The 17,504-nt window shown below is 33.8% G+C and overlaps 3 protein-coding genes across 3 annotated transcripts; 2 read left to right on the plus strand and 1 right to left on the minus strand.

Moving 5' to 3' along the window:
- Positions 1-2,227: 2,227 nt before the first annotated feature.
- Positions 2,228-7,718, plus strand: LOC112003861 (CSC1-like protein ERD4). The gene is made up of 6 exons (XM_024036080.2): positions 2,228-2,645; positions 4,363-4,508; positions 4,857-5,138; positions 5,512-6,356; positions 6,728-6,983; positions 7,117-7,718. Exons 1-6 carry the CDS (start codon positions 2,375-2,377, stop codon positions 7,456-7,458), a joined length of 2,142 nt encoding a protein of 713 aa, XP_023891848.1. The 5' UTR covers positions 2,228-2,374; the 3' UTR covers positions 7,459-7,718.
- Positions 7,719-12,224: 4,506 nt separating this feature from the next.
- Positions 12,225-13,082, plus strand: LOC112003872 (probable protein phosphatase 2C 55). Its single transcript, XM_024036091.1, has one exon. The coding sequence runs from the start codon at positions 12,225-12,227 to the stop codon at positions 13,080-13,082; it is 858 nt and encodes a 285-aa protein (XP_023891859.1).
- Positions 13,083-16,789: 3,707 nt separating this feature from the next.
- Positions 16,790-17,251, minus strand: LOC136070255 (13-hydroxylupanine O-tigloyltransferase-like). The gene has a single exon (XM_065779962.1). It carries the CDS (start codon positions 17,249-17,251, stop codon positions 16,790-16,792), a length of 462 nt encoding a protein of 153 aa, XP_065636034.1.
- Positions 17,252-17,504: the final 253 nt, after the last annotated feature.

Below are 17,504 nucleotides of genomic sequence, written 5' to 3' on the forward strand. Positions count from 1 at the left end.
ATTTACTATTAATAATTATGACAATATGACAATAAGTTTTTTTTAAAAAAAAAATACGACTTGTGTAACAAAAAAAGTAACACAAATATATACAAGACAAAAAAATTTCATGACAAATTAAACTAAAAACACCACAAATATATAATATATTAATACAAAAAAAAAAAAACAATAGTATTAAACATTTGGGCTTTTGATTTTGTGAGAGTGATAGTGTGAGATGGAGATGTGAATGATGTTTAGAATTTTTGATTTTGTATTTAAACAAAACGAAGTTGTTTTAACGTGAAACTAGAATGCACTAACACTTAGTTAACCACTTACTTAATATATATATTATATATATATATATATATATATATATATATATATATATTTATTTATTTATTTGATGACTCTAGAACCAAAAAATGAACACATCCCATGCACATACAAAATAATAGTTTTGGTTTTTTTTTTTTTTTTGGGTGCTATTTTCATATATTCTTTTTGGTTAGGATTTGTTTTAGATTTTTTTTTTAAAAATTCAAAATAATAGTAATTATTTTTTGACTATTTGAAATAAAATATGATAGTAATTAATGGGAAGTGGTGATCATGGGTAAGCTTACACGTATGCTTAGAAGCTCTTCTATTTTTTTTTTTCCCTAAAGGTTAACAATTGTCATTCATCATATATAATTCGGGGTTATTGCATTCTTCAATCATTAATAGCAAGTTGTGATACTATATATATATATTAATTAAGACAATCCGTAGACACACAGAGACATATAACATATATATATATATATATATATATATATATTTTAATGGAAAATTAAATCTCGTGCAACCATGTCTTTGAATTTAAATGAAAAACCTACTATATGATACATAAGGAGCTGAACGTAAATTTTACCTATATATATTTATTAGATAATTTTTTTAAGAACTTATCATGTTTTAACAGCTAGTATAAAAGAAAACTGCTTAGTTTGATATTAAACATATACAAAAGTATATATAAAATGAAATTTATTGTCTCATATTAAAATTATATTTGATAATGATCTTTCATGTGGAATAATATTAATCTTTTACGATCTTTACGGTAAAACTCTGCAGATTTTTATTTTCAATATAAACTATCAAAATGTTGACTAAATCAAATTATAATAAAAAAAATCAATGGAATTTATGAATTCTTCAAAGAAATATATTAGACACAGTAGCAAATTTTATAATAAAAAAATAAAATTGAGACAAAAAAATTGCAATTGGCCTGTCTATTTTTTAAGAGCAGTATGTACTAACTAAAATTAATAATTTGGGGAGGGAGAACTCCTGGTTTTGTAGGCTTATATAGTTGTATATGTTAAAAAGAATTTCTAAAATGATAAAATTGAGGTATAATTTTTTAGGAAAAGTAAATTTGTCGGTTAAATTCAAACATGTGGTTATGTGAGTTGTATGTACTAACTCAAATTAATAATTTGGGGAGGGGGAACTCCTGTTTTTGTAGGCTTATATAGTTGTATATGTTAAAAAAGAATTTTTAAAAATGATAGTACAAGTTAGGTATAATTTTTTAGATAGAGTAAAATTTTCAATTAAATTAAAATATATGACTATGTTAACCAAAATTATCTTTATTATTTTTATAAAAAAATTATCTTTATTATAATTAAATTAAATTTATCTATTTAAATTTAATTGAAAATGTAATGTACACTAGTCTATTATAATTTATATCATGCATCTGCGACCATGCATAGACCAACTCCGACCTCCACGGCTCCACTTAGCTCGATCCTCGTCCAACCTCTGCAACATCTATGTACTCCATCACTGTCATGTACCTCAGGGGTGTCTTTGATTGCGGCCGATTTATCACCTTGACGACCTTGCCAACGCGTTCTTTGCCATTAGTTTCTATCGCATCACTCTCCATTAATCCTTCTGCAGAGTCTACTGCTAGCTAGTCACCTCCACGTACCTTTACCTCCATAAGACTGAAAGAAAAATAGCCTGTAAAAGCAAAGCAAAGCAAAGCAAAGAGTACCCCACGTTTCCACAACCAGCAAATCATCCTTGAAGGCATTTTTTCTTTTCTTTCCTTGAGCTCTTTATCTTTCAAAAGAAGAATATGGCATTGCTTTTTTTGGGAATGATTCGTGACTGCAACACCTCCTCCAGTCAATCTTCATACTTACACTACAGTATCTTCTTTCCTCTTTATCTTTTGCTTTCCTTCTTTAATGATGCATCAACCGGCTTTTCCCATTTCCAATACACTCATAAACCTTCTTTTCACTCATGCTTTGTGAGAGAGAGAGAGACAGAGACAGAGACAAATTTAGATTGTTTGTTTGAGTTTTAGAGAGAGACCCAGATGGATTTCAGTTCGTTCTTGACGTCCTTAGGGACGTCCTTTGTGATATTCCTGGTTTTGATGCTGTTGTTCACATGGTTGTCGAGGAAGCCAGGGAACACCGTGATTTACTACCCGAATCGGATCTTGAAGGGTTTGGATCCATACAAAAGAGGGTCCAGTACCCGGAACCCGCTTGCTTGGATCCGGGAGGCTATGTCCTCTACGGAACAGGACATCATCTCCATGTCAGGATATGACACTGCTGTCTACTTTGTGTTCTTGAGGACTGGTTTGTCTCTGCCTCTCTCTCACTCTGTCACTTTCTGTATGTAATTTTGGTCAAGTCCTTGTAGGACTACAATAGATTTCTATGATCATAATCTTTCCCACGATTATTCTATGTGGCTGTCTTTGAATGATGAAAAAAAAAAAATGGTTGTGAGTTAATGTAAAAGTGGTAGATTACGGTAGTTACGGAAAGAAAAAGTGTGATAATAGTTGTGGTCCCAAAATAATTCTTAAAACTATTGTCAATTGAGTTTTGCTTTCGGTGGAATGTATGTGAATTTTTTTTCTTCTTAGAATCAGGTCTGAATTAAATTGTAGACAAATTACTTACGTTGGTTTTTGTTTTTTGGGAAGGATAATTATAAAGCTATTGTTTAAGATTTAATATTATATGATTTTAAAATTAGAAAAAGTTTAATCTACTATGTGGTAAACTGGTAATTGAAGATATAATCCATATGCAGTGTGGCTTGTTTAAAAAATTCACATAGATAGTCTTATATTTTGCCATGTAATGAGTTGGAAAAAATAGTTTTAGATTAGTTTTGAACCAACCTTTGTCTAACAATAAAGCAATAGTATAGGGAAAGTTTGTGGTTCAAGTAAGGATGTAGTTGCAAAAGATATTTTTGGAGAAGTCAAAGTGTGCTATAGTTGCAAATGTCTACCTAGGATTACAAGATACAATCTTTTGATAATTGCCCTCAATATTGTAGTTTGACTGTTGAGATTTTTAGCAGGCACAATGTTGTGATCTGTATTGATATTTGAGGAATTGGAATGGCAGAATAGCTTGCAAAAACGCATCATTGTGTATGTAATTTTAGAATCTTCAGTATTTGGTTATGTTAGAGGTTGGTTCAGGTGTGATGACAAGGACCCTTGGCCCAAACAATGTGTCATGGGTTTAAGTCAAGATTAGTCTCTTTAAATTTGAGGGTAAGACTGCCTACCAAAAACCTTTTCCAATCCCATAAAACTGGAATCTTTTACATTGGGTATGACATTTAGTATCCGGTTATATTATTATCTTTTCAAACAAGAAAGGGATAAAGGAATTCCATTTTCAAATAAGAAAGGGATGTAGTACTTTCATTTTCAAATAAGAAAGGAATAAAGGAATTTCATTAGTGGTTAATATAATCTATCCTTCTGAGAGGCACTATGAAGTGCAGAGTCTCCTCCATCAAATCATAAAATAAATAACCGAGTGGCAAGTGGACTTCTTTAATCATAAACTTGTCACTAGAACGTTTGTCTTGGTGTGTGACATTATTGCAATTAGCCTCACTGAATTGTTTTTCTTGTTAGAATGACATACTTACAGACATATACATGTGTATGTGTAATATAGGTTAGTATCTTTGAGTAAAACCACATTGTATACCCATACTTTAACCAATGAATGACTAAAGTTATTGTTAGTTTAATTGAATAAATGATAATCTGAAATCTTTGAAACATACAGACGATAGGAGAAATGAAAATCCTTAAGATAAGATAGATAATGAAGCATGTAGTTTTTCAGTGAATGAGTTGTTCCTATACAACATTTCAACTTAATGGGAATGAGTGAATGCCACTTTTGCTGTCCAAACCTTAAACTAAAGGTTGTGTTAATGTGTTAGCCATACATTACTTAAATCTCAAAACATGTTACCTTTTCCAGAGAAAAGAAACAAATTTCTTATATTCTCCTTTTCCCAATTAATCTGCAGTGTTGGGAATCTTGGTTTTAACTGGCATAGCGCTGCTGCCGATTCTTCTACCAGTTGCTGCCACTGATGATAGCGTGAAGTCTACAGCAGCCAAAACCAATGGGACTTTCAGCGATCTTGACTATTCATACATGGGAAATGTTAAAGTATTCTACCCTACCTTTCATGATCTGGATGAATAGTTCTGTTTCTTTTATTCTCTCGGCCTCAGGACATAGGATATCAAATGATCAAGAGGACTTAGATATTTATTAATCTTGTCAAAGTCCATATAGTAAATTTTCTCAACCACCAAATAATATTTCATACATATCAAATGATATGTTCAGGGAATCAGGGGCACAATTTGCAGAGCTGGTGGTGCCATCAAACTAATCTATCGTTTCTTAATGAATTCAAAATATAAATGGCTTTCTATTTTGTCTGTTAGTTAGCTATCTATTCCTGATCATTTCTTCTGAATTCAGTTTTCTGTATTTCATTGTAAATGGCAGGCGAAGAGTCCTCGCTTGTGGGCATTTCTGATAGCCACTTATTGGGTTTCATTTGTCACATATTACCTGCTGTGGAAGGCTTATAAGCATGTCTCTGGACTGAGAGCTAATGCTCTCATGAATCATGAAGTGAAACTGAAACCAGAACAATTTGCCATTCTTGTTAGAGACATACCTCCAGTCCCTGCAGGACAAACAAGACAAAAACAGGTTGATTCATACTTTGAAAGTATCTATCCGAAGACGTTTTACAGATCAATGGTGGTCACAGATAACAAAGTGGTAAGGCATTGAGTTGCTATGTATTTTTTTTGTGCGCATTAATTTGACTGTTAAATATTGCACAGTCCTTATAGAATTGTTTATATCTATGCACTTTAAGTGATATATTTGTCCGAGCAATTTACTTTATCATAATTTATCAGCTTTCGGTGATTCTAAATAAATTATTATTATAATACATAGATATATCATATTTGAAGGTTCAAATTTAAGACAATATTTCATTTGAAACTGAATTGTGCTAGCATTCAAGATGAATTAGAAAATATACCATGGGTCAGATGATTATCTCATTTGACTTGAACAGTGTATGGTGTATTTTTACATTTTTGGTGGTGGTATATGCTATTATAACATTGATTGATTCTGTTAGGTGAACAAACTTTGGAAAGAGTTAGAAGGGTACAAGAAGAAGCTTGCCCATGCTGAAGCAGTATATGCACAGTCAAAGAAAGCTGGCAAACCAGAAGGAGCAAGGCCCACTAACAGAATTGGCTTCCTTGGTCTGATTGGTAACAAAGTTGATAGCATAGAGTACTATACTAAGAAGATTAAAGAAGTAACCCCAAAACTGGAATTGGAACGAAAAGTCACTCTCAGAGAGAAGCAGCAAAATGCTGCTCTGGTCTTCTTCAAGAGCAGGGTGATTGCAGCATCTGCAGCTCAGAGTCTACATTCTCAAATGGTTGACAAATGGACAGTTTCAAATGCTCCTGAACCTCGTCAAGTGATATGGACTAATCTTAAAATCAAGTTTTATCAGAGGCAAGTACGACAATATGTCGTTTATGTTATAGTGGCCTTGACGATACTTTTCTTCATGATTCCAATTGGATTTATTTCTGCTTTCACAACACTGGAAAATTTGAAGAAATATCTACCATTTTTAGAGTCAATTGTGAATTTGGACGCGATCAAGACAGTGTTGGAAGCTTACCTCCCTCAGCTTGCACTCATTATTTTTTTGGCTTTGCTGCCCAAGTTCCTTCACTTTCTCTCCAAGGCTGAGGGAATACCCTCTGAGAGTCATGTAGTAAGAGCTTCTTCAGGGAAATATTTTTATTTTACAGTATTAGATGTGTTCATTGGAGTGTCAGTGGGTGGAACATTGTTTGGTACATTGAAGACCATTGAGAAGAATCCTAACTCTATAGTTTCCTTACTAGGGAATAGCCTGCCACTCAATGCGACGTTCTTCCTGACCTATGTGGCTTTGAGGTAAGATTATGATTTTGCATTTCTTATATTTATGGTTTCTTTTGTATTCTGTAACACCCAAAAAAAAAGGTTCTTGTTGATGAGAAGGCTGTTCTTTTGAGTTTTGATCATGATCTGGAGGGATAACCATTTTTGTTTTACTCAAAGGTTATGGAAAATAAATGGAACTATATTATTTCTATTGGTGCCAATGCACCCTTTGTATCAAAATCTGGCTTATCCCATTTTTTTGGATCAGGATTTTGATGAGATAGATTGTCTCCATGATTTTTTTTTTTCTTTTAATACATTATTTGGTCTTTTATTTTTGCATACCTATCTGCTTGCAAGAGGTCACTTTCCATTTAATTTAATAATTCTTTGTTTTCCAGGTTCTTTGTTGGCTATGGTCTTGAATTGTCCAGAATAGTTCCTCTAATTATATTCCATTTAAAGAAGAGGTATCTTTGTAAGACTGAGGCTGAGCTGAAGGAAGCTTGGCTTCCAGGAGATCTTAAGTATGGAACTAGGGTTCCTGGTGACATGTTGATTGCCACAATTGTCCTCTGCTACTCTGTTATAGCTCCTATTATTATCCTATTTGGTATGGTTTACTTTGGCCTGGGATGGCTAATTCTTAGAAATCAGGTAAAGTTAATTTATTTTTGTTGAATTTATTTATTTTACCAATCTCTTTGCTGAGCTCTAGCATGCTCAACTATTTGCCCTTATTTTTTTTCTCTTGTCAATTTAGTTTTCTTTCTTGTGTTTTATGTGACAGGTACTCAATGTTTATGTTCCATCTTATGAAAGCTATGGAAGGATGTGGCCACACATGCATACACGCATCCTTGCAGCTCTAATATTACACCAAGTTACTATGTTTGGTTACTTTGGGGTGAAGAAATTCTACTGTGCACCATTCCTTATTACACTCATCATACCGTCCCTGATATTTGGCTTTGTCTGCCATAAGAAATTCTATCGATTTTTCTGTGACACACCTCTGGAAGTTGCTCTCCGCGATTCAAAGGAAATTCCTAATAATAATATGGAACTAATTTTCAAATCTTACATCCCACCAAGCTTAAGTTCTGAGAAGATTGATGATGTACCAGTTTGAAGATGCCTTGTCAAAAGTTTCAAGATCAGGGTCATTAGTTTGATGTACATTTGTGTTTGTTGGTGTCTGTAATCTGGTTAGCAAAACTTTTTTAAAATTTAGCATATTTGTTTATATGTTAAGCATTGGGAATCATGACATTGGGTTGTCTGTAATATATTATGTCAATTTGCACCAGTTGTGTGGAGTCATCTTATTTAGTCCTGTTTAATTTTTCACTGTCAACTCAAAATGATATCATTGAATTATCTTGGATTAGCAACTGTTGCTTACATTTAAGGTTATTGCATTATTCTGTCATACAATGTCTTCGATTTGGTGAGGCATATTTTCCTAGGTTTTAAAATTTCCTTCTTAGCACCTGACCATTTTCATTTCATGAAATAAAAATAGAGTAAAGTTTCTCGCTCATGATCTAACAATGAATCCAAGCAGAGTTGTTATCATTACTAAGAATCGAGGCCCAGATCAGAGAGCATAAAACCAAATTGTTCACCTAAACTAAATGTTCTGCCATGGTGTGCCATCACTTGGATACACCAGACTTGACTCTTTGTTTCTCTATGGCTTAGTTGTCAGTCATCTCGCCTAAAACGAAAGTTGATATGCATTCTATAATGTCAGCAATCATATCTGAAACTACAATCACATGGCTTCTATAGTTCTATATTGTCGTTGTCTTCTACTAATCATCAGTTTAACACTAGATGATTTTGTGCGTACATTATGACACTTGATTTCTATGTGAATGTGAACAATGACATGGAATTGTCTTCAAGTGGAAAGACGGTTATTTTTTTATCTTTCAAAATTTTAGAGTGTCCTATACTTATTTCTAGTTTGGTTGAATCTTATATCTCTGTTATTGCTTTTCTTTGGTACTTTCAAAGGAATTTTTGCTCATTTTTTCATGTAAGCAGCCTCCACTGTTGTATGCTTTCCAAATCTTAATGAACAGTAATAACAGTAAGGGCAGAGCTATTAATTTTTGTTTGGGGACCATGATACTAATTAGTTCAGACAAATCCTCATGATACTAATAATTCATTTTCATTCCTTCCTCCTAAACATGAGAAATTATTAAGTCCATTAGACAGACTGTTGATGTGATCCTCCCAACTAATGAGATAATGTAATTTATGTAAATGTATGAGTGAACTTTTTAATCAGCACAAAGAATAAAAAATAAAAATTATCAGGTAATGTCACAATCCTCCTGGTGGACCTAATAATTTCTCTCTAAACATAGTGTGAGATACAGTTTTCTAAGTGCACTATATTAATTTATTCAATTAAATTTGGATACATGATTACATTGATTAATAAAGTATAAAATATTAGTTTGTACTATTAACAGTTAGATTCAATTAGTCTTCATAATTTAATTGGAAATCTAGTGCAGTGTACCTCAAGAACTCTATTGTGCAGCTGAGACCTTGCATAGCTAGATCAACTTTGACCTCCACTTCAATTCCTCCCGCTCCAACTTTTGCAACTTGTATTTCCTCCATGAATGTCGTGCACCACAAGGGTGTCTTCAATGGCTGTCGATTCACCTATCCTAGATGACCTACTCAATGCCTTCTTCACTTCTAGTGACGGTTTTAGGAATTTTTTCTGAAGTAGTCATTAAATAAGAACTAATTACTTATGATTTATGATGAAAATATTGTATACATAACATTACTCTTCTTTATTTTTCTTTTCTTTTCTTTTCTTTTTTTTTTTTTTTTTTTTTTGTAGAACCAAATCCTTGAAATTTTGAAGTCAGTATGTTTAATATTTTCCTTAGGATTTTGAATTCAAGGATGTCTAATATATTTTTTTAGGTAGACAAAATAGGTTAGTTGATAGATATATAATTTTTTTTTTGCTAGTCAGGGTGTGAACACCTGACTTCAATGTAGAGCTGCCACTGTTGGCCTTTGCTTAATTTCCCAGAATTTAGCTTGAAACATTGAAAAAGCAAAGCAAAGAGTACACCACAAATCCACAATTACCAGGTAATCTTCCTTGAGGTATTTTTTCTTTCCTTTTTCTCTCTTTATCTTTCAAACAAGGAATATGGCATTGCTTTTTTCGGCAATGAATCGCAGCTGCAAAAACACCACCTCCTCCTCCAATCAATTTTCATACTTACTTGACACTGTCTTTTTTCCTCTTTGTTAAAAAATATACCATCCTAACGGTTACTTTTGCTGAGAGAGAGAGAGAGAGAGTGTGTGTGTGTGTGTGTTTTTGAGTTTTAGAGAGAGACCCAGATGGATTTTAGTTCATTCTTCACGTCCTTAGGTACATGTTTTGTTATATTCGTGGTTTTGATGCTGCTGTTCACATGGTTGTCGAGAAAACCAGGAAACAACGTGGTTTACCACACGAATCGGATCTTGAAGGGTTTGAATCCATACGAAGGAGGCTCCAGGATCCGGAGCCCGTTTGCGTGGATCCGGGAGTCCATTTCCTCCATGGAAAAGGACATAATCATGCGCATCTCAGGAATTGACACTGCCGTCCACTTTGTGTTCTTGAGAACTGGTGTTTCATCTACTTTTGGCCGAGTTCTTATGGACTATTGTCAAATATAAATCGAGTTTTTGTTGTTTTTCTTTTTGAAGGGATTATTGTAAAGCTATTGATTAAAGAATCTAAATCTTCTGTACACTTANCTTTTATCTATATCTTTTAATAATACACAAAAAGATTTATTTTATAAATCTAATGAGTCTCACGAATCACAATATTTGGATCCGTTTCTTTATGGTTCAATACAAATTTAATACTATATAAAATCTAAAAATATAAGAGTATCTAATAATTTAAAAAATTATGTGGTATTCTCTATATTTTTAGATCCATGAGATAAAACATTAATAGCAAAATTAAGATGATATAATATTCATTCTCAAAAAAATAAAAGATGATATAATATTAATGTTAAAATTTAGATAATTATGCAATGGGTAAGGGTCACCAAATTGCCCATGACCCTCAGGCTAGCGGGCTACAACCCACTTGGATAATGAACTGTCTAGCCCGATACCATTAACTAAGGACTCATGGGCAGTCTAGTAGCCTAATGGGGCAGGCCATGGGTGCCTGCTAAACTAGCTCATTAGCCTAGTTTGTTAAATGGGCCTATTAGCCTGGTCTGTTAACCCATATTTTTTAACAAAATATATTTGAATGGAGTGGGGATGTGAGAAAGTAATTCTTGAAGACAACATTCCTAACCTCTAGGATACTTAAAGTAATTGAGCTCAATTATTTCTAAATATATATTTTTGCTAATAGCCTTGTAACTTTGATTTTTATTTTTTTTAAATGTTGGACGTTTTGGTTTATTAAAAGATAGAAAAAGAAAAAAACTATTTAAAGCCTTAATGAAAAAAAAGTTATTAGGTTTTGACTATAAAAAATTAAAATAAGTTTTGAATCATTTATTTTTCCTTTAAAAAATAATTTAGTCTTTCCTTAAAATGGGGAAGGAAAAGCAATTAAAAAAAACTTTGAGCAGCCCATTTGGCCCAACCAAAATGGGCATTTCTCATGAGTAAAGTCATGAGTTGGGGTTTTACATTTCGTCTTGTCCCGTTCACTTGTCAACGACCTGCTTGGTTCAACTCACTAGGTCCATGTGCCTAGTAAAAACAGGGTGGGTCAACCCAACCCAGCCCATTGTTGACCCTTAGCAATGGGCATAAGGATTCTTTTATTCACTATGATGCTTTTGGATTACAAAATTTGGGCATTGTGGATTTGAATTTGGGTGCTTAAATCAAAATACCTTGTTTGGATTTGTAGTCAACAAATGGAGCGCTAGCATGGGATTGCTAATTCTATAATCACAAGACCGTTTTGTAATGGTACATTGGGTTAAGTGATGTGTTTAAGCTTGATAAGAAAGTGTGATTAAGTGTGTATGGGTTTAACAATTAGTTTATTTCTCAAAAAAAAAAAAAAAAAAAAAAAAAAAAAAAAAAAACCTATAATCACACACATATAAAAGAAGGAAGCCGTAATTCTCAATTAATTCCGCAAACTATATCAAATGAAAGTTTGAAACCATAATTAAACAATAATCCATCAACCTTTAGCATATTATAGTCACAAAAATCGTATAGATTTCCAATAATTAAGAGACTAAAAAACTCTTATTTGACAGCAACAACAAGAACAAAACGTTATTAGAAAACAAAGAGGAAAATACTTGAGATAGAGAAAAACAGAGGTAAAAACCACAAGAAGAATAAATTGATTTGAGTGTAGTACAAACTTATAATACGACTGTTGGAGAGTATTGGACCCGTAGCATTCTCATTTAAGCGCGGTGACCCACCGACTCTATTTTCTTCGCTTTAATTCGAGTTTCTCTGTTTTTGACTTTATATTACCAGGTAATTAAAAACTAAAATTTTAAAAAATAAAACAAAAGTTAGAGATATTTAAAAAAAAAAAAAAATCATAAATTGCTTTGAAGATTTCAGAATCCCAACAGGACAAGAGTACATAAAAATACAAACCTCAAAACCTCTGATAATAAAAGAATAAACTCAATCTAACTGGTCCAATTAAAAACACATTAATATTACCTATTTATATTTTTTGGCTAAATATTAGGAACATTATCTAAATATCAGGAACACTTATTCCGACTAAAACTAGTCGAGATGAGGAACAATCTATATAATTTTAACTCAAACCCTTTATTTCTTCCTCCTCTACGACTCCAAAATTTCTCGTAGGTTTTTTCTCTATTTGCATCCAACATGATCTTCAAGAAACAACGTGTTGATGGAAAAGTGGTGTTAATTCCTGTGGTGTTAGTTCCTGTGGTGTTAATTCCTGTCCTGCAGGAACAAGAAAGAGGATGCATGAGGATGAGTTTTGGTTCGCACTACACCCGTAAGGACAAAGCAGGAAACCCTCAATCTGAAGGCGACGACGCTCACTTTATCTGTGCGGAGAAGAACACTATTGGCGTGGCCGACGGTGTTGGCGGTTGGGCTAGATATGGCGTAGACGCTGGAAAATACGCACGCCAACTGATGTCGAATGTTGTGACCGCAGTCCAAAGGCAACAACCACCACTCAATCTTATCGTGGACCTTAGACAAGCTTTGGAGGAAGGTTTCTTGAATACCAAGGCTATGGGTTCATCCACTGCTTGTATTGTGACTTTCAAGGATTATTATTTACGTGCTATCAACGTGGGAAACAGTGGGTTTATGATTTTCAGGAACAGTAAATGTGTGTATAAATCGCTGATACAACAACATGGTTTTAACTATCCGTACCAGCTGGGAAATAGCATGACATGTGATAAGCCATGTTCAGCAATTGTAACAGTGGAACGTTTATCACCTGGAGACATTATAGTTCTTGGTACTGGTGGGCTTCTAGACAATATGTTCACTGCAGAAATCGAAGATATTATCAGTAAGGGAACTTTGGAAGGTGTAAACACAGAGAAGTTGGCTTCCACTATTGCACACTTGGCATTGTTCAATTCCATGGATAAAAATGTCGATAGCCCATTTGCACAAGCTGCTCGGCTGGCTGGACTGAAGCACAACGGAGGAAAGAGAGATGATATTACGGTTATTGTTGGCCATGTTATTGTATAGATTGAGTTTAGGTGTGTTATTCATCCATAAAAACAAAAAAATGTTTAGACCTTCTGTTTTGTTTTAGTACTGTCTTATTTGTAAAGAAAATGTTCTGCATTGAAACAGTGCTGAGCCTTTTGGCTCTTAGCTCAGCTTTGTATTGTGTTTTTTGATCATCAATAATATTTCATTCATCGCTTTGTTGGGCTCGTGGAGTTCAGTTTTGTCAACTTGAACTGTTTTTTGCCCTTTTTTTGGACTTGTTTGTTTGAGGAATATATTTATTCCTTCGGAATTGGAGTTTGCTATATGTATTTTTCTCTCTTACATTGTGAAAATTGCTGCAATTTTATGAAAATAAGTATATTGCTGAATCATGTAAATTTTTGTTTTGGTTTGGGTTGGAATGAATGGAAATTTGGAACTAGATCATATTACCAGAGCTTGGTATTTTTTTGCATCTTTGCCAAGAAATTGTGAAATCATTTCCAATAATTAAGAGATTAAGGCTGTGTTTGTTTCAACTTCAAACCACTTCCGGAAATCAATTTCCGAAAAATTGCTGTGTTTGGTTGCTTGGGAAAATTGGGTCAACGGAAATTGATTTCCCCTTTGACCGAAAAAATGCTCCCCGCTGGGTGAAATCCATTTCACCCCCTATTTTCCCTTAAACCAATTTCCGGAAAATTTCTCTCCACTCTCCAAGCTCTCTCACGCAACATCACTCTCCAAGCTCTCTCACACTCACTCTCCGATCCGGTCAGACCCAAGCTCCAAGCCCAGCGCCGGAGTCGATCCAAGCCCAGCGCCCATCGCCGGTGGCCTTGAACCCACGAACCGCCGATCCAAGCCGAGAGACGATCGTCGGCGACCATGAACCCTCGAACCTACGCCCCATCGCACCGCGCCGATCCAGTTCCGGAAAATCGATCGCACCGCGCCGTCGATCGTCGATCGTCGAACTCCTTCGAACCCGGCGCTCTTCGCACCGGCGAGTCGCGCCGCGCCGCGCCGTCGATCTTCGTCTTCCTCGATCTCTCCGGTTTTTTTTTTTTTTTTTTTTTTTTTTTTTTTTTTTTTTTTTTTTTTTTTTTTTTTTTTTTTTTTTTTTTTAAGTTTGATTGTTGTTTTGTTTTTTTTTGAGGAACTGATTGTTGTTGCTGTGGTTGTTGTGTTGTGGTTGTTGCGTTGTTGTTGCCGGAATTGTGTGGTGTTGTTGTTGTTGTGTTGTTGCCGGAATTTTTGTTGTCGGAATTTGGTGGTGTTGTTGTTGTTGTGTTGTTGCCGGAATTTTTGTTGCCGGAATTTATTGTTGTTGTTGTTGTTGTTGTTGTGTTGATATGAAAAATTTTCCGGAAAATAGCATTTTAGAATACATGCAAACACATAAAAATATTTTCCACAACAATTTTCATAATTCACCCAAACACCTTAAACATATTTTCCTTTTCCGGAAAATAACATTTCCGGAAAATATGTATTTTCCGGAAAACATTTTACACGAAACAAACACAGCCTAAAATTTTATTTGACAACAATTATTAAAAGAAAAAAAAATTGATGGCGACAACAAAAACATTAACAGAAAGTAAAGGGGAAAACAATTGAGAGAGAGAGAGAGAGAGAGAGAGAGAGAGAGAGAGAGAGAGAGAGAAACAAGACAGAGACCAAAATAACAAGAAAAAATTGAGATTTTTTTACTAGAAAAGTTAATTTGAGATTCTGAGTTTGTTAATGTAGAGACTAGAGATTGCATGTTTTTTTTTTTTTTTTTTTTAAGTGATAGAGACAACTATTGTTACTGCTTGTTCCATAATTTATAAAAAGGAAAATCTTGTTACATACTATCATTGTATATTTTGTACACACTCTTTTTGAAATTGTGTTTTGAAAACTCAATTTTAGCTAAAATTGTAAAATTGTGTTTTGAAATAATGAATTTGCAATTTTAATTGAAATTGTTTTTGTGAAAGCACGATTTTAGCCCACATGGTAGTGTGAATTCCACAAGAGCGACCACAAGCAATGGGACTTTCAGAGACCTTAACAAGTTATACATGGGAGATGTTAAGGTATTCTACACCTAGGAAGCACGGCTGCACCCTCACTCGACACGCATGGACACGCCATGCGGCCATCAGCGTAGCTGCATGCACATCTGTGGCCAGTTCTTTTTTTTTTTTTTTTTCTACCTCTTTCATCAATTTTTTTTTACTGTTACCCAAATGTTCATATTAATTTATTTTGCTGTTATTTTATTAATATCTCATTAATTACCTTAACTTACACCACACATTTCTCTATTCTTCATGTAACATCCCAGTTAGACCAAAAAAAAAAAAAAAAAAAAGAAAGTCAGATTTTTAATGCGTCTCACGTGCCTCCCACCTACCCCACCCATTCCCACCACACATTTCACTCCACCTTATCTCCCCTCTTTGGCCGGCTCACTCTTCCTTTCTTTTCATTTTTTGTTTTCTCTCATACACTCCTCTCTACTCTTACATCCTCTCTCATCGGCACTTCCACACCACCACCATTTCCACCATCATTTATATTTAAATGAAAGAGAAGTCTTTGGACACCACAAAAAAAAGTTTTTCTATATTTAAAAAAATTTAAGTAGCATATATTTTATGGGGAGGGGAGAGAATTATTTTATATATGGGTTGCATCATGCATGTAACAAATGTCTCCTAGTTATTAGCATGAATCACACAATGTTGTTTTTTTTGAGAATGTAATCACACAATGTTGCTGATATTGTATCATGCTGGCTGGTACCGTTCCAAATGCTAATTAATACTGGAACATACCAAATATATGTAATGGGGTTGGTACCGTACGTTCCAAATGCTAATTAAAATAAGTATTTGTAAAATAAGTTTTGGGTTTTAAAATAAGTTATTTTAATCTCTCAAAATCCTAACCAAACAGACTTTTTGTCAACTTATACCATTCTTATCAAATATGTCAAAAAATATAGCATTTAGCATCTTAAAACATTACTTTATCTATTTTAATACTCCATTTTATAATACACAAAACATCAAAGGTTTTTTTTTTACTTCATTAAAGTATTATTTATTTATTATTTATAATTCTTTTTTTATCTAATAAGAGAGAGAAATGGCATGAGAGAGAGAGAAAAAGAAATAAAATAATAAAAAATTTTAGCAACTTGCTACAGTAAAGTGTCAAAGATGGCACTCCGCTGTAGCAAAGATATCAAATTTTTTAAGAATAGCATGCTTGATGTGGATAATATTTTAAAAAAATAAGAGCTAAAATTATGATTTAACATTTTTCACGTTTTTGATATGAATGCTTTTTTTTATTTCTTTTTCTTTGTTTTTTGTGCCTAAGATGTTTTGTCGCTTTCGCTACTATTGAACCTTAATACTTGTTTAACCAATAATATGTGCCACTTTGCTTTAATATTTTTTTGGCATATTGGGTGAGATATGAGTTTCTAATTTTAAAACTCTCATACATGTTTAACTATTAAACATATTAATAAAAAAATAATTATATACACATAACGATAATAATATCAATAATAAATAAATAATTATAGAACTATTTATCAAACACCTTTAAGGGTATTTTATTATTTTATAAAATTATTGAAATGAGTGAGATTAGGCATACTAATACCTCAAATCATTTCAATTGATTTAAGAGGAAAACCGGTAAACCACTAATCTGAAGAAACTAAGAACAAATTAAGCATATGTTACCTGGATAAGCAATAATGGGCAATTAAGCGTCTCTCCTGAGCCAGGAACATCATAAAGGAGCTCATCTATACACGGAAATGGAGGATGAATTGCATGTCCAAACTGGTCTAGCGAAACATCAGCATCAGCTTCAATGAACATGACACCTTCACCTGTACATTCTACCATAAGCTTTGCACCAGGCCCTTCCCTAAGTCTACCTGCAAAAGGGTAGTAGAATACAAGTGTCTGTGACAGTGCTTCTCTAATGACCTTCACTGGATCTCTCCCTTGCATTGAGGGATTATATTTGTAGAATTGTATAGTTGGGATTTGAAATCGAAGGCTGTCTCGATCATCCAAGTCTGAAAGCTGTTTAAATTCATGAGGAGTGGGCTTAGCTGGAGATACCAGTTCTGGTTCACACCTTCTCACTGTGAACACCAGAGAAGTGAATGACGGAGCCATGATTGCCATAGATGCTCAGAGCTACAGCACCTTTCAAGGGAGGAAAGTTTGATTATTGTAAATGGAGAGCATAGGGAAATCCGGTAGTTTTGTCTCATTTTTTCATTATTTTAATACTAAAGGCCAGCAAGAGTTGTGTTTGAATTCTTCCAAACCCCCATGTGAGCCAGCTATAGCAATTGGATTGGACTCTGGGTCGGTAATCTTCTCTTTCTCTATGTGCCCGTTTGTTTGCACTTTCCAACAGCAAAAA

Source organism: Quercus suber, unplaced genomic scaffold, assembly GCF_002906115.3.
Source record: "Quercus suber isolate HL8 unplaced genomic scaffold, Cork oak 2.0 scaffold_221, whole genome shotgun sequence".
In the NCBI taxonomy this organism is placed as follows: Eukaryota; Viridiplantae; Streptophyta; class Magnoliopsida; order Fagales; family Fagaceae; genus Quercus; species Quercus suber.